Below are 22,099 nucleotides of genomic sequence, written 5' to 3'. Positions count from 1 at the left end.
TTTACAATTGAGGTAAAAGTAAGGGGTGTTCTTTTGTTTGGTTTTGCTTTTTGAAGGACACCCATGCTTTAAGAGATTATAAAGCTAGATACATCTCATGACCATGTCATTCTTGAACTGGATAGTGTTTCTGTATGTTAGTAAAAGTAGGACTGAACTGGGAAATGGCATACCAGATTCTTTCCATAGTGGTGCCAGCAATATGTTTTGTAAATTTTTGGTACTAAACATAATACATTCCCCTCTGATTCTGCATTTTTCTAGCAGTTGTACCATGTCTTTTTAACAAGGTCTTTTGGAATATTTACTTTTATTTATTTTCTTTCCCATTACCCATTCTCTTATCCTGCTTCAGTTTGATTTCCATTAGCACCAGATTATTAAAATTTATCTTGACTTTTTTTTTGATACTCAGCACTGTGGGCTTTCCTTCTTTCAAAACCCTTTTTGGGGATCCCTGGGTGGCTCAGCAGTTTAGCGCCTGCCTTCAGCCCAGGGTGGGATCCTGGAGTCCTGGGATCAAGTCCCATGTCGGGCTCCCTGCATAGAGCCTGCTTCTCTCTCTGCCTGTATCTCTGCCCTCTCTCTCTCTCTCTCTCTCTGTGTGTGTGTGTGTGTCTCTCATGAATAAATAAAATCTTTAAAAAAGAAAAAACAACTTTTCGATCTTGGTTTCTGTGATATCTCTCCCTCCTAGTTTCCAATCTCTCTGTCCTTAGTTTTCTTTCAACACCCTTCTTTCTCTGCCCACTTGTTATGGTTCCTCAGAGCTTCATTCTTCATTTTCTTTCAGTCTACACTTCCTTGCTATTTGATTTTTTGATTTCTTCTCTTGGCTTTAGCTACCATTGATGTACGCATTTATATCACCCAATTATACCTGTTTTCTGAGCTCCATACCCAACTGTCTATACTCATTTCTCACTGAATGACTATAGGCACATAAGACTCAATGTCTACAATAGTATTCTTAATATTCCTCCCCAAATATGTGTATTTCTTACAGAATCAAAGCCATTGCTCTCCATCAAGTGACCAAACCAAAAACTTAAGAGCATTCTGGATTCCTTTCTCAGCCACATGCCACTAAAATCCATTGGTCTTTTTATATGTCATAAAGCTGCCATTCCTTGTTATCATCACCACTACTTTAGTTTAGTCCTTTATCATATTTTTATTTGGATTTCTTTAGGATATCCCATGCAGATGTTCTACTTCTAACTTTATACTTTTCTGATTGATACTCCCACATAATCTTTTAAAAATATAAGCCTAATTGTATAGTGCTGTTAATGTCTTTTAATGTTCCATGCTTATCAATTGGAAGAATTAATGTTGTTAAAATGTTCATATAACCCAAAGTGGTTTACAGATTCAGTGCATCCTATCAAAATTCTAATGAGATTTTTCACAGATACAGAAAAAAAAAAACCTATCATTTGCATGGAGCCACAAACAACCTCAAATAGCCAAAGCAATGAAGAGAAAGAACAAAGCTGGAGGCATCACATTTCTTGATCTCAAACTATATTACAAAGCAATAGTAATCAAAACAGTATGGTGTTGCCATAAAAACAGACACATAGATCATAGAAGAGAATAGAGAGTCCCAAAACAAACTCATACATATACAGTTAATTAATTTTGACAAAGGAGCCAAGAATATACAATGGAGAAAAACATAGTGACTTCTATAAATGGTGTTGGGAAAACTAGTTAGCTACATGCAAAAGAATGAGACCGGACCACTATCTCATGCCATAAATAAAAGTTGACTCAAAATGGGCTAAAGACCTGAATGTAAGATCTGACTATAAATTTCCTAGAAGAACACATGGAGGTAAACTTCTTGATATTGGTCTTGGCAATGACTTTTTGAATTTGACACCAAAAGTGCAGGCAACAAAAGCAAAAGTAAACAAATGGGACTATATCAAACTAAAATGTTTCCATACAGCCTTAGAAATTGACAAAAAGGCATCATATGAAATGGGAGGAAAATATTTGCAAACCATATATATTGGTAAGGGAGTTAATACCCAAAATATACAAGGAACTCACAAAATTCAATAGCAAAAAAAACCAAAACAAAACAAAACAAAAAAACAACCTGATTAAAAAATGAGCAGAGAACCTGGATAGACATTTTTCCAAAGGAGACATACAAATAGCCAACAGGTATATGAAGAGGTACTCAAAATTGCTACTTATCAGGGAAATGCAAATCAAAACCAGAGTAAGATATCACTTAGGATACCTATTATCAAAAAGACAAGAAATAACAGATGCTGACAAGGATATGGAGAAAAGGGAACCCTTGTGCACTTTTGATGGGAATGTAAACGGATAAAGCCACTGTTGCTGGAAACAGCCTAAGTGTCCATTGACAGATGACTGAATAAAGAAAATACAGTATATACATACAGGATGGAATATTATTCAGTCTTAAGAGAAAGAGGAAATCTTGCCATTTGTAACAACATTGATGAACTGAAAAGGCATTATATTAAGTGAAATAAACCAGACAGAGAAAGACCAATACCATATGGTGTCATTTATATGTAGAGCTAAAATAAATAAATAAATAAATAAATAAATAAATAAATAAATAAATAAATAGATAAATTTTAAAAAGTTGAACTCCTAGAGTGGGAAGGGTTGGGGAATGTGAGAAATAGGGAGAGGTTGGTAAAAAGGTGTAAACTTTCAGTAGTAACATGAGTAATGTTCTGAGGATCTAGTGTGTAACATGACTATTGTTGTTAATACTGAATTGTATCACTGAAATTTGCTTTGAGGGTAGAATTTGAATGTTCTCACCAAAAGAAAAAAGAAAATACTTGAGGTGATGGATCCGTTCATTAACTTGATAGTAAAAATTCTAAATTCTTGCAAAATGTATGTGTATATCAAATCACCATGTTGCACATTTTGAATAGCTTACAATTCTACTTGCCAATTAGAACTCAATAAAGCTGGAATAATTTTTAAATCATATAAATATAATAATCCTCATCTGAGTTGCATTCTAAAAGTTATCTCAAATCAAAGGAAGTTTTTTTAGGAGCTTATAAAATGAATATAGAAAGCAGTTTCTAAACAGATTAAACACTCTGCCAAACTGATTTGCTTAGAATTGAACACTTTTTGATGTTTGTTTTATTCTCCCAGTAAGTATTAACAATGTAATCCTTTGTTTATTTATTTTGTTGTTGTTAAAGAGTTTCACAGAAGTCACCTTATCTTTTTAGCAAGAAGAGTATTCTTGGGAAGCTCAATGGGAAAAGAAACTATAGTTCTAGGCTTCTGTTCAGCTTCATATTTAGATTGAATTTGTTCTAGGATGAATAATAAACTCTTAGTTTCTGCATTGAGGTTGGGACTCACTGTGTAGCAAACAGCTAATTTATTCAAAACTGGGAGAGTAATACTGTGGCAACTAAGATGGAGACTTAAAAGTAAATTAATATACTAGCTTTAAATGGAAATAAACAACAAATGATTATGATTTTCTGCAATTTCTTTGTCATTTAATTTTCAGCCTTAACAACTTTTTTCCCTATTTAATTGAGAAAGCTCACAAAGGGAGACAATAATCCTCCAAATTAGTGACCTAATACTCTGTCATGAGCTCACTGTTTAATGGAAGAACTCCAGATGGTGATCATTTTCCACTTCAGAAGTGTCTTATATTGATGATGCTAAGAAAAAAGCCTTTTTAACAAGTCAAACAGAAGTTTTAGCTGGAATTTATATCATTTGAAATCATTACCAATTGAAAATTCTCAGTGTCACTTTCAGAATTATTTCATATAAAATAGTATTAATTTCTCTAGTTTTTTTTTTAACTTAGACTTATGTAATTCAACTCAAGTAAAGAATTAGAAGTTTAAGGAAAAGCTTTCATCTAGTGCTTTACTGGCCATATAAATTTCTTGTTTAGTTATCCAGGCCCTAGAACATCATTGGCATTCACAAATGTTTCTTATTTAATAATGTCATGTTGCCAGAAGTCCAAATATCACCACTCAGAGCTCTACTGCAAGTGTGCTTCTCTAATGAATGGTTCATATTAAAAATGTTAGAATGCTTTTCAGATGAAAAACACTTTAAATTCAGCAGATCATTTTTTTCTCAACAGGCAGGAACTCATTAACAGCATAATACTGGTAACTGAGGCATTTTTCAAAGAAAATAATTTCTCCAATAAATGCAAGCTGCATATCTTCTTATCTTTAGAATAAGTAGGTCTAGTTTTCATTTGTTTAAAAAAAAAGGACAGTTTGTTTTCAATTTATCTTGGCTTTGTGAACCAACTTCTTCATCTGGGGACGAGTGAATATTGAGTAAACAAATCTAATTTAGGTCTGGATTTCTACCTTGAAAACCCTCCTTATAAACTTGTCATTATCACTATTGCCAGATGGCTGAATGCCTTCACCATCCCAACCTCTGTATTGGGTGCCTTTTAGCTGTGATAGGGAAGAGCTTCGCATCTCATTGAGAAAACCAGAGCAGATACACTTCAGAGTAGAAGTCCCTTTCCATCCTTGAGTATCTGTGTTCCTGATACTGTAGGGTACCGATATTAAGAGTAGGCATTAATAAGACTTTAGGACTATGGGCAGGTCTATGTTCATACTTCTTTTGGCGATGAGAGTAAGACTAATGGCATGTGAGGCCATATTAGGCCCTCATTAATTATAGGAGATTCAACCATATAATCAAATACCAAATGGAGATACGCAATTAAGATTGTGTCAGTTTGTTAGCAGATAAGTTTTATATATATTTCTTTTTTAGAGTCAGACTTATTTCTTTGAAGAAAAATATTTGGTGGATTTTATACTAAAGTATAAGTACTTGGGCAGCCCGGGTGGCTCAGCGGTTTAGCGCCGCCATCAGCCCAGGGTGTGATCCTGGAGACCCGGGATCGAGTCCCAGGTCGGGCTCCCTGCGTGTAACCTGCTTCTCCCTCTGCCTGTGTCTCTGCCTCTCTTTCTCTCTGTGTGTCTCATGAATAGATAAATAAAATCTTTAAAAAAATAAAAAAAATACAAGTACTTAGTACTAAGGTACTAAGTATACTAAAGAAGATACAGGAAGATAGTAGGAGCAGATATCAGTTTTCTTATAGTCAAGAAAGGCAGAAAATTGATATGTCTGACTGAATTTTTAAAAATATATTTCCTAATGTCATTCCTCCCAGGCAAGAATTTCTTCTTTTATAATTTATTTTATGTTGTATAGACTTATGTCACTTATTTTCTTTAAAATGTCCATTCTCCTGCATCCCTTATGGGATTTTAATTTCTAAAGGTTCCAACTGTGCTGTTTTCTTTTCTTTTCTTTTCTTTCTTTCTTTCTTTCTTTCTTTCTTTCTTTCTTTCTTTCTTTCTTTCTTTCTTTCTTTATTTATTTCTTTATTTATTTATTTATGATAGGCACACAGTGAGAGAGAGAGAGAGGCAGAGACATAGGCAGAGGGAGAAGCAGGTTCCATGCACCGGGAGCCTGACGTGGAATTCAATCCCGGGTCTCCAGGATCGCGCCCTGGGCCAAAGGCGGGCGCCAAACCGCTGCGCCACCCAGGGATCCCCAACTGTACTGTTTTCAAATGTGTTTTCCCCTTCCTCATATAGGATTGGTCACACAGTAGGGTTTTACTTATTGCTGTTTAATAAATACATGAGTAATTTTGCCTGCCAGTTTATTTACACATGGGATAAAAGATGAATACGCATATGCATAGGTGTGTTTTTAATAATATTTTCCCTGATTGAAAAAGTAATACATATGGTATAAAAATATTTGAGAAAGAATAAAGTTATAAATATAAAGTTATAAATCTAAATGGTCTCTTTCTGGTCCTCATTTCTTGCCTATGGATATTTCCAAAATCCCATGTATTTTAATACACAACCTGTGGAAATTTTTTTCACTGAATCTTATGACATAAATAGTTCCTTATATTACATATCTTTTGAAAATATTTTTAATGACTGCTTTGTTTTCTCTCTTCTAAATATACCATGGTTTATTCAACTATCCTATTATTTGAGATTTTAGGATTTTCAAATTTTTGTTCCAAAAACATGAAGAATGTAATAAGATGAAAACCTTTATATATAAACTTTGTGCACAGTTACAGTTATTTTTATAGACTAAATTTCTGGAAGTAAAGTGTGAAATTGCTAGGTGTAAGAGAATAAACATAATAAGACTTCTCAATACATATTGCAAAATTGGTTTTCAGAAAAGATGCATGAGTAACAACTTCATCTGCAGTGCATTAGCTTATGCAACTCTACATATCCTAATCATCTTTGAGTGTTAATCAAATTCTAATCAATTAATCCCACATGTATATATTTCTTTAACAGAAAGTAATTCTAGCTTGTATTTTCTTCATTCTTTTGAAAGTTGAAATTAGTCATTTGTATTTATTCTCTTAAAAATACCTAATATCTTTTCTAATATTTATTGTTGGGTGTTAACCTATTCTTTATTAATTTGAAAGACAGATATTAATAACCCTTTGTCACGTATGTTACAAAATAATTGCCTTAGTTTTGTTTTTGGATAATTGTTAAAGTATAGAAGTACCATAATTTTATTTAATCAATCTCATTCAATTATGAATATTAATTGAATATTTAGTGTTGTCCCAGGTACTTTTCTAGAGCTGAGGATGTAGGGAAACACAGGACTAAATACCTGCCCACATAGGTGAAGACATACATTTAAAAATTAAATAAGTAAATATATGATATAATTTCAGGTAATGCTATGAAGAAAATAAAGCTAGGGCAAGGAAATAGTGACAGGAGTAGGAGAGGGTAGTGAGGGGGTAGTAGGAATATTTTAGAAAGAAGTCAGAGGCCTCTCTGAGATATTTGAGCAAGACCCTAAAAATGTGAGGGAACAAGTCATGTAAATATCTATAGGAAATGTGTCATAGGCATACGGAAGGAGATTCTGAGATGTAAACAAGCTTAAATGAGCAACAGCAAGTCTAGTGTGGATCACTGGAATGAGTTGAGAGGATAGTCGTAGGTGATGATGTCAGAGAAGTTGGAAGGGTCCAGGTCATTTAGAACTTTGTATATTGCTCACAAGGCCCTCGTATATTACTCTTAAGTAGAATGGGAAGCTATTAGAGAATTTTCAATCAAGGAGCTACATGCTGTGATTTATATTTTGAAAGATCACTGGTTACTCTGTGGAGATAGATTATAGTGAAGTGTGGACTTAGGGAAACCAGTTAGAAAACTATTGCAGTAGTCCAATTGAAAGTGATGGTGGTTAGGACTAGTGGTAATGGTAGAGGAGATGAAAACTGGTTAGATTTGGGATATTTTTGGAAGATGGAGCTAATGGAACTATTGCTTGATTGGATATAGGTCATAAGGGAAGGAGAAATCGTGAATGACTAAGATTCTTGGCCTGAGCAATAATATTTGGGCAATGTCATTTCCTAAGATGAGGAGCCATATGGAATGACCTTTGGGTGTGATGCGTGTATGTGCCTGAATCAAGAGTTTTGTTTTGAATCTGTTCAAGTTTGAGATTCTTAGTAGACACCCAAATAGACTTTGGAGTAGACATTTGGATTCTGGATCTCAGAGGAGAGGCAGGAGTTATTAACTTACAGATTGTATTTAGAACCATCCAACCAGATGAAATCACTGGGGAATGCATATAGCTAGAGAAGAGAAGAGAGCCAAGGACTGAACTCTGGGCACTTTAATTTTTAGAGATAATGAAGAGGACAAGGAGCCAGTAAGGGAGAATAAGAAATAGCCATTAAAGTAGGAAGAATTCAAATAAGGCAATGGCAGAGAATTGACTACTGAATTTGGCAAACCTAGTGGTCACTGACTGACATGATAAGAGAGGTTTTAAGAGACTGATGGGAACTCAAGGTTGCCTGGAGTGGGTTTAAAAGAGAATAGACAGTGAGGAAATGGAGAAAAATATATAAGGTCTTTTGAGAGTTTTACTTTAATAGCAAGAAATAATGATACCTGGAAGAAGACCTGAGTTTTTGGCAGCTATCACCGCATATTATATAATGATGAACATGAACCAGGAGTAAAAATTGATTGTGCGGGGGGTGGTAGGGAATAAAAGTTTAGTCCTTGAGCTATCTGGATGAATTGGGATCTCATGCAGAGGGATGCTTGGAAGCACTTAGGGCTTTGGAGACCATTTTTATAGGAGGCAGAATCAATAGGTACAGATGCTGATAGGTTGATAGAGTTGTTGATCCTTAGATCTTTTAGTCTTTTATTTCCTTCTTTTCTAAATATTTAAAATGGTTTCCCCAGAGCAGGGGGAAAAAAATCACCTATGTATAGGAGGGCTATGCTTAATTAAAAGTACAACATAGTTTATTTCAAAAGGAAAGAAATGCTGAAGGTCAAACCACAATCCTCTGCCTTAAGAATGCAGTGCAGAGGGCAGCCCCTGTGGCGCAGCGGTTTAGCGCCGCCTGTGGCCCAGGGCGTGATCCTGGAGACTCTGGATCGAGTCCCATGTCGGGCTCCCTGCATGGAGCCTGCTTCTCCCTCTGCCTGTGTCTCTGCCTCTCTCTCTCTCTCTCTTTCTCTCTCTCTCTGCATCTCTATGAATAAATAAATAATCTTAAAAAATTTTAAAAAAAAGAATGCAGTGCAGATTTGTAATATATAATTGTAGAAAAACCTAAGAAGTTCACTAATATCTCCCAATTTAAAAAGATAAGGATTAGATGTGCACTAACAGGTATTCAGACATATTCTGAAGATGCTATAATTAAAACAATGTGGGGCTGACCCAGAAATAGTCAAATCAGTGGAACAGAACAGAATGTACACAGAAGATCTAAATGAGTATAGGAATGTGGTAGATGATCAGGTTGACAGTGAAAATTGGTGGGGAGGATTCTCTACTTAAAAAATGATATTTAACAATTTGCTGACTACTCAGAATGATAGAAATTTCTATCTTTGATATGTCTTCTACATTGCTAATTTTGTTGTTGTTGTTGTTGTTGTTGAGGCCTGTCTGCTAACCACACCTGTGTTCTTTCTTATGTATGTGCTGGTAGAAATGACACTGTGTTTGTACCAGTTTGTGAATATGTGTTAGCTTTTGCAAATGTCCTATCTTTTGTTACTACTGGCCATATTGCCTAGACTCACTTCTCAGCAGTCTTGCTCATGTCTCATATTGACAGTGATTGGGGAAAAGGGTGATATAGGTAACAGATGGCTCTGTGATGTGCACTTAGCTAATCTGGTTATAGCTGACTTTGGTAACATCTTTTAGCATTTTTTATTTACAAAACAAAGATGATGATAGTCTACCTTGGAGCATTGTTGAAAGCAGTAACTAATATAAATTCTTAATGGTATTATGTGCTGCTGTTTCTAATACTCAGTGATGTCATTGCTGACTTCACTATTTTCTGAGTTGAAGTAACAAATCTATCATTGATAGTGATAATATTCTAAGCTGAGTAGTGTCCACTTATGTCTGAGAAATCCTGTGACTCAGCAATCTGCCTGGCTATTTAGGGTCCAGTCTTTGTCTCTAATTTACCTATTATTGACATTATTTTTTATTGTCATTTTCTGTGCCTTTGGTTATCTTGATGACAGGAATGTAATTTAATCTGTGTTTGATCTCAAAATTCTATGAATTGTGTTGAATTTAGCAATAGATACTCATGATTGATCATTTATTTTACTGAGGATCTGAAATTCATTTTTTGAAGAATTTGGCAATGGTATGTCAACTATTTCATTCTTTTATCAAACAGGACTACAGTTTTCCCCACAGTGATCATAACTAACTTCTTAATTATAAAATACAGTGGTTCTATTGAACTTTCTACAGCATGTAACACTGTGTATGTATATAAGTAAGAGCACAGTGGTTGGCAGACAGGCACCAATGTAAAGGCTTCTTATTCTATTAATCAGCTATATCAATTGGAATGGAGTAATCTTATTTTTTCATATATGAAATAAGTTTAATAGTATTTTTGATTGCTATCAGGAATAACCAAGGTAAGATATACAGATTTCATTGCACAGATTTTAGTATATACAAGGCACTTGGTGATATTGTTATTTTATCTTTCCTTTTCCTAGATAGAGTTAGTTTGTATTTGTGCATACACCATTACTCTATCCTCACTGTGTCTCTTATTATCTTTTCCAGTGTCTTCACTGAAGACCCTTTATTCTTCCTGTCCTTACATTTTGCAGTATCCTCACGGCCTTACACTTAGCTCCCTTTTTGCTCTATGTCCTGCTTCTTAGATTTGTTTCCTCCTGCAGCTTTAAGTTCTCTTATATTAGCTTATAATACCCACATCTTTCTCTGTACTCTCTTGAGCACCAGAGAATTCAATATGCCTAATAGTCTTTTCTACTTTGAATACCTAGCAAACTGAAGAAACATACACAAAGCTAAGTAAACTCAGTATTTTGTTTTAAGACATGTAGTTCTTAGCTGATAGTCACTTAAACAAGAATCATTGGTCCCACCATTTATGTATGTTGCTTATCTTTGTGCTGATGGTTCCCAAGTTTTATTAATTTTGTCTTTAAATTGTTTGTGGAATTTAGCTTCTTATCTCCATCCTTCAGTTCAGAATCCTTCAGTTCTTCAGATTAAGCTTTTTCTCTTTATCTACTCTCTAGTTTACCCTTAACACTGTTACCAGTCTTGTCTTTCTACTTGTAAAGATCATATCTTACTTCTTAAAATCCTTTACACAATCCAAGGGAAACGAACATATATATGTTCTCACAAAGACCTATAGAAAAATTCATGGTAGCTTTATTCACAAGAACCCCCAAACTAGAAGCAACCCAAATATTCATCAACAAGAGAATGGATAAACAGATGTTGTATATCCATACAATGGATTAAAATGGAATACAAAGGAATGAGCTATGGATACACACAACGTGGATTAATCTCAAAATCATACTGTGTGAAAGAGGGTAGAAACTAAAGGATATAAATTGTATCATAGTATGTATATATAACATTTGAGAAAATGCAACCTAATGCATAATGACATAAAGCAGGTTAGTCCTGAAGCCAGGAGTGAAGGGAGGAGGGTTGGGCTGCAGAGGCACAAGATATCATTTGGGTATAATAAAAATGATTTGTGTCTTTTTTTTTAAGATTTTTTTTTTTTTTTTTTTTTTTTATTTATGATAGAGAGAGAGAGAGAGAGGCAGAGACACAGGCAGAGGGAGAAACAGGCTCCATGCTGGGAGCCCGACGTGGGCCTCGATCCCGGGACTCCAGGATCGCGCCCCGGGCCAAAGGCAGGTGCTAAACCTCTGAGCCACCCAGGGATCCCCGGATTTGTGTCTTGATTGGGGTGGTAGTTTCACTGGAATGTACATTTGTTAAAACTCAATGAATTGTGGACTTTAAATGGATACAGTTTATTGTATGTAAATTGTGCCTTAATAGAATTATTTTTAAAAATTTGTACAGAGAAGGACTCTTCATTGCCTTCTCATTGCAGGCCACATTTCTGAACAATCTGATCCAAACTGCGTTTTCTAGACCTTTTTTCCTTTTACTTCTTGATGCATGCTTTCAACTGCAGCTACTACTCCATACTGCTGACCATCCCTTATATATCAAGTCCCTTATTTTGTTACTTAAATGAATAAAAAACAATGACAATTAGCCTTATTCTTGGAGAGGATTACATGACTGGTTAAGCTTGGTGATACTACTTTTGGTGAACAACTGTGGTATAGTTCTCTAGTCTAGAGACCTGATTTTGACAATGTACCAAGAAGTTATTAGTCTCTCTAGTACAGATTAATATAAATCAAATTGGTTTAAGACTGTGTAAGCCAGAATGTCAATTCATTATAATGTAGAGCATTTGTGTTAAAAGGATGAGAATGCTTGTTCTGATGGGTTAGCATAATCTTTCTTGATCTGAAAGCAAGAGGCAGCCTAAATTAGAGTCTAAACGTTGCACAGTGGTCGTAGAATTGTATCATAGGAAGGTGGTTTGAATGTGGCCAGATTCCTGGATCCCAGATTCTGTGTTAACTATTTTCTCCAACACATTCATTTTTTATTTCCATTATGGCACAAGGTGATTTATTTGACTCTGTCTTCATGCAGCCTCAGTTTATCTTTGATTCTAGTGGTCACTTTTTCTTTGTTTCTTAGTTGATACTTCCACTGCTGTTATTTTGTTGCTGTTGTTAATTTAGTAACTTTTCCCCCCAAGAGATGTAGGTTATGGGTTAGGGCCTGAGCTTATAGCTTTATGTTTTTTTATGGAGTAGATTGACTCTGTTAGATCTTTATCTTTTAAAGGTCTAATTTGCCTTTCTTCAGTTAGTAGTATGTTCTAAACGGTTAAGGAGTCAACAGAAGTCTTATTCAGGACTTACTATGTTGGAAAAGTTTATTGTAACTGGACTGTAGAGTTGAATGTTAAAGGTTATATATTAGTCATGGTTCTCTAGAGAAACAGCGAACTAAGGATATATAAAGATACACAGAAAGACATTTATTATGAGAGATTATCATCTGATGATGGAGGCTGAGAAGTCCTGTGATCTGCCATTTGCAAGCTGGGGGCCCCAGAAAGCTGATGGTATGGTTCCAGTCCAAACCCAAAAGCCTAAGAACCAGGGAAGCCAATGATACAAATTTCAGAGCAATTTCCAAGGCCCAAGAACCAGGAATACCAATGGCTGAGGGCAGAAGAAGGTGGATGTCCCAGCTCAGAGAAATACATGCATATCTAATATTCAGAACTTGACATTTCCTTATGGCAGAACTTACAAACAACTGTATAGTGTAGGAATGGAACTGATTTTTATCTTTTGGTGACACTGTTCACTACTCTGATCTGTGCCATATTTGCATTTATTCAGGAACACTATGCCTTGACCTTTTCTAATGAATACCATGACTTTTATGAAAAAAAAAAATGACTAGGAAGTGAAGAGAAAGGTTATAAGCAAATGCTCTCACAGAATTGCTAAACTAGGGAAGTAAAGGAAATAGCTTTTTTCCTGTTATCCTTATCTAATAGAATCCTTTTATTTTGGGGCTGTTTGAGCATATATTTCTTTATCATTTTGGAGAGGAAACTTTAAATTGGCTTTATCTCCAAAGACATGAGAGATTCCTCTTGTGCATTTTGTTTATTTATTATGGCATCCTATTAGGACACACTCGAGTATTTCAGTATGTCTTGAAATATTACATATGTTTTTATGTGAGACACTGTTGCTTTTCTTTTTCTTTTTTTTTTCTTTTCTTTTCTTTTTTTCTTTTCTTTGTAGATTTCCAAGTGTGGAAAGAGTATTAATAATGAAATCATCTCTCTTAAGTAGTTTCTTCTATACTCCATATAAAGATGGATTTTTCTTTTATGCCTATTCAGAGAATTTCTATTTGGTTTGTTATAAGTAATTACCCCCCGGTCACTTTCTTTGTATCTGTTTTCTAGATAACAGTTCCCTAGTGTATACCTGTATTGTCTATTGTTCTTACACTTTTTTACATTAAATTTCATCTTAGACCTGTCCTTCCAAATCCCCAAGTTCTCCATATCCATCCATGTACTAGATTGATCTTCTTTTCTTTATGTTTAAAATCTATCCTAGCTTTGTATCATTTGCAAACTTGATCATATTTGAATTTACATATCCTCATTAAAGAACACAGACTAGGGATCCCTGGGTGGCGCAGCGGTTTGGCGCCTGCCTTTGGCCCAGGGCGCGATCCTGGAGACCCGGGATCGAATCCCACATCGGGCTCCCGGTGCATGGAGCCTGCTTCTCCCTCTGCCTATGTCTCTGCCTCTCTCTCTCTCTCTCTCTGTGACTATCATAAATAAATAAAAATTTTAAAAAAAAATTAAAAAAAAATAAATAAAGAACACAGACTAGTCGTCTTTGCTATGAGATCCTGCTGGATGCATTGCTGGTTAATCTCAGTTGTAACTCTTTTGGTAATAATTCATTGCTTCCTTCTTATCGTGGAATGTTTATCCACTGGGCTATACTGTTATTCCAGTCTTGCCTCTACCATCTCTGCTTCCTGGATGCTCCCAGGTTAATCTTACGTTTTCTGAGATACAGATAAAAATCATTGTGTCCCTTTTTCTACTTATGCCATTGCTTATTTTTTGTAAAGTTACTGAGTCTGAGAAAACATTGTCCTTAAATAGAAATTTCTCAAAAATTTCAACTGAACATCATTGAGTCTTTAAAAATATGTTAAGTGAGAAAACATTTTGAAAGTACCATCTAAGTCTTTGCCTTCTCCATGGAAAATAGTTTCTAGTTATTGGGATTTTAAGCAAAATAATTATTTTCCCCATAGCTGAGAGTATGATTTAAATCTATTTATTTTCTCTGAATGTGGACTTCATTTTCATAAATTTTTCAAGATGGAAAGTTCTTTAGTAATTTTCAGAGCATGATGTGTAGCCACAGGTTTATTTTTAAAGTTATATTTTTTCTTTTATTTTTCAGGAAAAAGAAGAAGTAGAAGGGATATCAGTAGGTGCTATACTCTCTGACTATCAGCGTGTTCGAGTAGAAAATGTGTAAGAGAATATTAATTTGCCCTATATTTTTAAATTACATGTTTAAGAATGTGAATAAATAAAAAATACAATTGTATTCTACATACCTCATGGAACTACCTACTTATATTACATAAGTTACAAAAGTTGTACTTTTATTACTTTTTTCTATCCTGATATCACATATGGAGAAAACTCTAACTTACTTGCCATAAGGAAAAATAAATTATTTATAATAAAAAAATTAAGACAAAGATTTTTAAAGTCAAAAGTATTGTTTTTGTTCAGTTTCCTTATTTGAATCAGTATACCTTTTCAACCCCTTTTAACTCATCATCGTTTGTAATGAAAATCAAGAGCTAATAAAAGGCGTGCAGTGATTTTTTTTTAAGATATACTTATTTATTTAAGGGGGTAGGTGGGGAAAGGAGGGACAGAGAGAGAGAGAGAAACCTAAGCAGACTCCTCACTGAGCGTGGGGAGGATCTCACGACCCTGAGATCAGACCTGAGCTGAAATTAAGAGTCAGGCACTTAACCTACTGCATCACCCAGACACTTCAGAAATGCAGTGAAATCAGAGGAAGACATAGACATGGCCAACAAGCACATGAGAAAATGTTCTGCATCATTTGCCATCAGGGAAATACAAATCAAAACCACAATGAGATACCACCTCACACCAGTGAGAATGGGGAAAAGTAACAAGGCAGGAAACAAGAAATGTTGGAGAGAATGTGGAGAAGGGGGAACCCTCCTGCAGTTTTGGTGGGAATGTGAACTAGTGCAGCCACTCTGGAAAAATGTGTGGAGGTTCCTCAAAGAGTTAAAAATAGATCTGCCCTACGACCCAGCAATTGCACTGCTGGGGATTTACCCCAAAGATACAGATGCAGTGAAACACCAGAATACCTGCACCCCAATGTTTATAGCAGCAATGTCCACTATAGCCAAACTGTGGAAGGAGCCTCGGTGTCCTCCAAAGATGAATGGATAAAGAAGATGTGGTATCTGTATACAATGGAATATTACTCAGCCATTAGAAACGACAAATACCCACCATTTGCTTCGACATGGATGGAATTTGAGGGTATTATGCTGAGTGAAATAAGTCAGTCGGAGAAGGACAAACATTATATGTCTCATTCATTTGGGGAATATAAAATATAGTGAAAGGGAATAAAGGGGAAAGGAGAAAAAATGAGTGGGAAATATTAGAAAGGGGGACAGAACACGAGAGACTCCTAACTCTGGGAAACGAACAAGGGGTGGTGGAAAGGGAGGTGGGCGGGGGGTGGAGGTGACTGAGTGACGGTCCCTGAGGGGAGGGGCACTTGATGGGATGAGCACTGGGTGTTATGCTGTACGTTGGCAAATTGAACTCCAATTTTAAAAAATATGTTAAAAAAATAAATAAGATTTAAAAAATGTGATATTTTAAAGGAAAAAAGCTTATTAAGGAATCTTTCCTTTGGCCCTTAGAATTCAGATCTTGGCCAAAAATATTCATGTGATTAAAATATTTATATAACAAAGCCATTCAACTTTCAAGGACTTTGTATATCATTGCCCTCTTCATCTTTCTCACCCTCCAAAGGATGTAGCACTGGTAAAACATTGTATCTCCAACTACCAAAAATAATCAATTCCATTGATCTATTCAAAAACCATAAAGTCTAAAAAAAAAAAAACAAAAAAAAAAACCATAAAGTCTAATGATAATATTGATTATTTATTGTTGACTTGGCAAAACATCACCTGAATTTACTTTTCATTTTTAGTTTATTTGGATAAATAACTATATTGTATAGAGACTTTATACATAATTATATTAGCAAAAAAGAAAATTTGGACTCTACAAGCGCAACTTGACTTTGAAATAAGTAATTTTGCTATTCAGAAGGATAAATGGAAATCAGATAAGGGTTGTATTTCTGTAATAGTTTTATATTCTTGATAAAAAACATATGGACTATCAAATCAAAAACTTACATATTAATTGACTTGAAAACTTCTTTTATTTTTTATTGCCTTTATTTTGTCTCTAATTCTACAATGAATTTAAGGCACTCAAAAACACAGAATTTTTAGGGGCGCCTGTCTGGCTCAGTAGGAAGGGCATGTGACTCAATCTCAGAGTCATAAGTTCGAGCCCCACAATGAACATAGAGTAAATAAATAAATGTAAAAAATTTTTTTAAAGATTATATTCATTTATTCATGAGAGACACACAAAGTGAGAGAGAGAGAGGCAGAGACACAGGCAGAGTTGGAGAAGCAGACTCCATGCAAGGAGCCCGGCACGGGACTCGATCCTGGACTCCAGGATCATGCCCTGGGCCAAAGGCAGGCCCCAAACCACTGGGCCACCCAGGGATCCCCAAAACTTTTTTAAATCCAAATTTTTTTAAATAAATGAAATAAAGGACAAAGCATAATTAAATGATGGGGAATATGATGCTCTCATATTTGGGAGGGTATCAGTATCTCTGGAGAAGGGAGAGTGGAGGTAGAAGTAGGAGAGGTCATATGTGTAGTTTGGAAAAGATTTCTTTACATTCTGCTTGCCTACATTTGAGAACGACTGATCTACAGATGGAGATGGATTGCATATCCCTTAAACCATATGTTAGAAATACTATTTTCATCAAGTTTTAGGTCATATTCTCTGAGAATTATTTAGTTTACAAATCTGTTTTTTAATAAGTTCAAGCCCACATGGTTTAATGGGTAGCCAAACTGTAGGTGGAGCTGACATTTATTTATGAAAATTAAAAGCCAAATGTATTGTGCTCCTGATTAGGAGGCTGGCTTATATCTATATGGGAGAAGGCCCAGAGCATACCCATAGATAGAGGCAAGATTTTTCTTAAAACAGTCTCAGGTACACTTCAATACATAGTTAAAATGCTCAGATTTTATAGCATAAAGCATATCTCCAATGATTTTACTCTTGAAAATTTTGAAGCAGTGTTATTGGGAGTCCTTTGGTTTGAAAACTCAGTTTTGAATTAGTCTGTTTTCTATTTGTAGTTTGTATTGCATCAGTGTATACTCAAGATATAAAGTATTTAATAAATGTCACAAGCTCAAATGCAGTAGTGAGTTACAGAGGAAGTATATTTGAACCATGATATTTTGAATTCTTAAAGAATTTAAATAAGCAAAAAAGCTTGACTTAAGTCTAGAAATAGTCAAAAGATTATGGCTAAGCAACAGCCAAGAATTTTATAATAAAGATAGGAGGAAATCATATTTTTTCAATTAAAAAAAATCTGGGATGCCTGGTGGCTCAGCAGTTGAGTGTCTGCCTTTGGCATGATCCCAGTTCGGGGTATCGATTCCCACATCAGGCTCCCTGCCTGGAGCCTGCTTCTCCCTCTGCCTATGTCTTTGCCTTTCTCTCTCTGTGTCTTTCATGAATAAATAAATAAAATCTTTAAAAGGGGGGGGGGCAAGGATAGAAGCAGGAAAGAAGTTAAGGGGGATACCAACATGAAAGAAAGATAATGGTGGCACAGACATGGGTGTTAGCAGTGGTATGAGTGAGGAATGATTGTGTTCTGTGTTATGATAGACTGGGTGAGAAATGTGAGGGGAACAAAAAGGAGTAAAGAATGACTTCACTTTCTAAAGTCTTAATCTTCTCAAGAACTTTGAAAGGAAATATTTTTGTTCCTATTTATGAACTAGGAAACTAAAGACTTAGAGTTTAGTTGACCTGTCAAAGTCATGCAGCTAGTGAAAGCCAGAGGGGGCTTCAAATCCAAATCTTGATTACAAAACCTATATTCTTGCTACTGCACCGTAATGTAAAATATGTAATACAATGCCTAAAGCATATTTGATGCTCAATATATTATACTTTTTGTTTTTCTTATAATTTTTCACTTATAGTCAAATTCTTTTTAAACAGGTGAAAGTTAATAGAGAACAGTAGTTCATGTAACCATAGGTGGTATAAATTTAATCACTATATTATCATTTTATTAGGATAAATTGATTTGCCTGTTTTGCATATGCTTCACAATTTTAATACCCAAGGAAGTTCTAAGAACAAGAATAATCATCCATCGACATTTGGAAGCTTTTTAGCATAGATTTCTAAACTTAGAGTCTTACTAAAATTAATATTTGTAATCTGCCTGGAGATTTCATTTTTATCTGTTTATGCATAGCCTCTGGAAATTAAATATGTTTATGTTGTATATATAAACTTCATTATGCAAAACATGTTTTTTAAAGCATTTTAAATGCTAAAATCCTTGAGAGAAGCATTATGTTTAAAATCAAAGTAATTGCTGTGGATCCAAGTATAGAATATCAAGATATCATCTGATTCTTTTTTCTTTTTATTTTATAGGTGTAAAAGGCTTAATCTCCAGCCTTTAGCTTACCTTTGGCAAAGAAACCAGGAAGATTTGCTCCGAGAGATGATATCATCTAACATTCAAGCAATCATCATCAAAGTAGCAGCTTTGGGTACGTAGCCAGACTTTCAAGGGAGCTGTTACCACACAGATAATCTGTGTTCACTAATAAACAGTTACAACAGAAAAGGAGGAATAATTTAGAATGTAAAAATGTGGAGTCATTACTGAACAATTTGAGTAGGGGGAAGTGGAAGATGGATTTTTGACCATTTACCAAAGGGATTACAAGTGCGCCTCATCATTTTCTTTTTTAAATGTGTAACTACCTCTAAAATTGTTATTATATTATGGTCCTTCGATTTAAGTTCTTTTTATGAATTTGGAACCTAGGTTCATAGGAAATAGGAAAAATAGGTTGATTTCTTTCTTTCTTTCTTTCTTTCTTTCTTTCTTTCTTTCTTTCTTTCTTTCTTTCTCTTTTTCTTTTTTTTTTTTTTGAAGCTTCTTAAAATCTGTATTTGGCATAACATGATGTTTTTCATATATTTTTCAAACATATTTTGAATATGCTAAAATAGAATTGTAGACTTTGGGGTGTCAGAAATAAAGTGGTAGGTTTTTGCTGAGGATGGTAAGAAAATTATATTTGAGAGAATGCCATTTGATCAGTTAGCATAGACATAACAGGCAGGTGGTAATGTGATTCCAATATGGATATTACATACGAACACATTTAATTTGTTATTTTGAATTTTTATAATTATATTCACTTTCAAGAAAACATAGGGTTTAAGCTCAATGCATTTATTTCACGAGCCTATTACAGTAAATGCCCTGGAGCCTCAGGTTTCTCAAAGCCTAAATCATGTACTTCATTTGCAAGTTTACATTGCTGATCTCTGAAATAACAAGGTCTCAAGCTGTGGAAGATTTTAAAGACAAATTTACATTTTAAGCAATATTAAAAGAAAGATCCCATAATATTTCTCCCTGGTAAATACCAAGCTGCTCTCTCCTTGTTGAAGATGAGATGTTGTCTTTATTGGAAAGTGTTCTATAAAGAACTTGATCTCCTCAGCTGTTAACAAGAGAAAGATCAAGGTGCGGTATTCTCATTTTTGAGAAAAGGTTGCTCAGCAACGCTTATGATTGAAGTTCTCACTATAGATATATTTGTCCTATGAGTTTCTATATAAATCTACACAGAGTATGCTCTCTTGTTTTATCTGTTGCTCTCTCTTTTGAATTTTCTGAGATTGCCCAGTTCTATAATGATTTTATGTGACACCTCACTGGACAGTACACATTCTGTCACTTTTACTGCTGGAGAACGGAATGGATTAGAATCCAAAGAGAACCTACCTCATTAGAAAGACAGAGCCATGAGATATAACCTTGCCAACACCTGTATTACAGTGTAACTGATTCTGTATGTCTTTTCATTTGTCTCTGTGGAAGTGTATGTGACTCTGTGGAGGGATTAGAGATGTTGTTTACCTGTATTATACTTTTGGATAAAGTATAAAACTGAGCTAATTTGTCTAGTGCATTTCAAAGAAAAGTATAGATGTGATTTTAATATTTATAAGACATAGTTTCTGTTGATTATGTAAAGGTGTGCAAAGATAAAACTTATTCTTGAGAACAGTGTTAAAGAATAGTTTATGGAGTGGAACATTATTTCTAAGGACACAAAAACATGTAAATGATGTGAAATAGGTTTCCAAGCTCTCTTCCCCACCTATTTAAAATTTTCAGAATGGGTTTTAATCCAAAAGTGGGACAGCAGTATCTTTCCATAGGGAGAGGAGTTCAGCAAAGTTTTGTGGCCCATTAGATTATAGAGTAGTCTTAGAAAAGGGCCAATTCTACATGAACAAATAAAAATGTGTATCACAATTGTGTCATGTAACCTGGTCTCTTGTGGGCATCAGTGAACTCGTGAAATCTGCACATTAACAACTTAGTGTTTTAAGAACTTCCTGGTTTTTAGACTTATTTTGAAGAATGATGTACACATTTTCTTTAAGAACAATCCTGCCTTTTTTTTTTTAAGATTTTATTCATTCACGAGACACACAAAGAGCGAGAGAGAGGCAAAGACACAGGCAGAGGGAGAAGCAGGCTCCACGCAGGGAGCCCAATGTGGGACTTGATCCCAGGACTCCAGGATCACACCCTGGGCCAAAGGCAGGTGCTAAACCGCTGAGTCACCCAGGGATCCCCAAGAACAATCCTGCCTTTTAGAAATATTTATTTTTAATTTTATGAGTATTACATAAATATATTCTTGCCACATAATGTTAATTTTTTAAAAAATTTATTTATTCATGAAAGACAGAGAGAGAAAGAGGCAGAGGGAAAAGCAGGCTCCATGCAGGGAGCCCGATGTGGGACTCGATCCCAGGACTCCAGGATCACGCCCTGGGCTGAAGGCAGGCACTAAATCACTGAGCCACCCAGGGAGCCCCACATAATGTTAAATTTTTATAAAGTTTCCATGTGTTTCTTGTGCTCTCCTCTCCCTCCAGTCACTCCCTTTCCCAGAGATATGTACCAGAGTAATAATTGATAATTTTCTAGATCACTTTCTTTTTTGGTATCTGTATTGTGTGTGAGTAGAAATACTATAATTGCTTTATGGGTTTTTAAACATTATGTGAGTAGTTATTCTGTGTATTGGTTGACAACCTGACTTTGTTACTCAACAGTATGTCTTAGGGATTTTTTCCATGTCAGTAAATGGAGATTTACCTCAAGTAGAGTCCTCAAACAGCTAACGCCTTAGTAGTCATGAGTCTTAGACTAAAGGCCATGAACCTGATCTAACAAATAACTTGTGCCATAACAAAATCCTAAACTATTTTTTCTATTTAAAAAAAATATATGTTTAAGTTAACATATAGTGTTTTATTAGTTTCAGGTGTACAGTTCCAACAACTAGTCTCTGCGTATTTAGTGCTTATCAAAATAAAGTGTACTCTTAATCCTCTTCATCTATTTATCCCACCCTCTACCCCCACCCATCTCCCCTCTGATAACCATCAATTTGTCCTCTCTAGTTAGGAGTTTTTTCTTTTAATTTCTTTTTTTTTTCCTTTGTTCATTTGTTTTGTCTCTTAAATTCCACATGAATGGCA

At 35.0% G+C, this 22,099-nt stretch overlaps 1 protein-coding gene across 8 annotated transcripts in view; it reads left to right on the top strand.

The window, feature by feature from the left end:
* DPH6 (diphthamine biosynthesis 6) overlaps nucleotides 1-22,099 on the top strand; it is a 195,285-nt gene that overhangs the window by 77,685 nt on the left and 95,501 nt on the right. For all 8 annotated transcript variants that reach the window (XR_005381426.1, XR_005381427.1, XR_005381428.1 and 5 more), the window contains 2 exons: nucleotides 14,535-14,608; nucleotides 18,950-19,068. Coding sequence is in view for 4 of the 8 variants with exons in the window: in XM_038579974.1 (XP_038435902.1) it covers nucleotides 14,535-14,608; nucleotides 18,950-19,068 (193 nt within the window). In the remaining 4 variants the exon portion in view is untranslated. The remainder of the gene's footprint in view (nucleotides 1-14,534; nucleotides 14,609-18,949; nucleotides 19,069-22,099) is intronic.

This window comes from Canis lupus, chromosome 30, assembly GCF_011100685.1.
Source record: "Canis lupus familiaris isolate Mischka breed German Shepherd chromosome 30, alternate assembly UU_Cfam_GSD_1.0, whole genome shotgun sequence".
NCBI lineage: Eukaryota > Metazoa > Chordata > Mammalia > Carnivora > Canidae > Canis > Canis lupus.
This window is presented reverse-complemented; position numbering and strand designations above follow the sequence as displayed.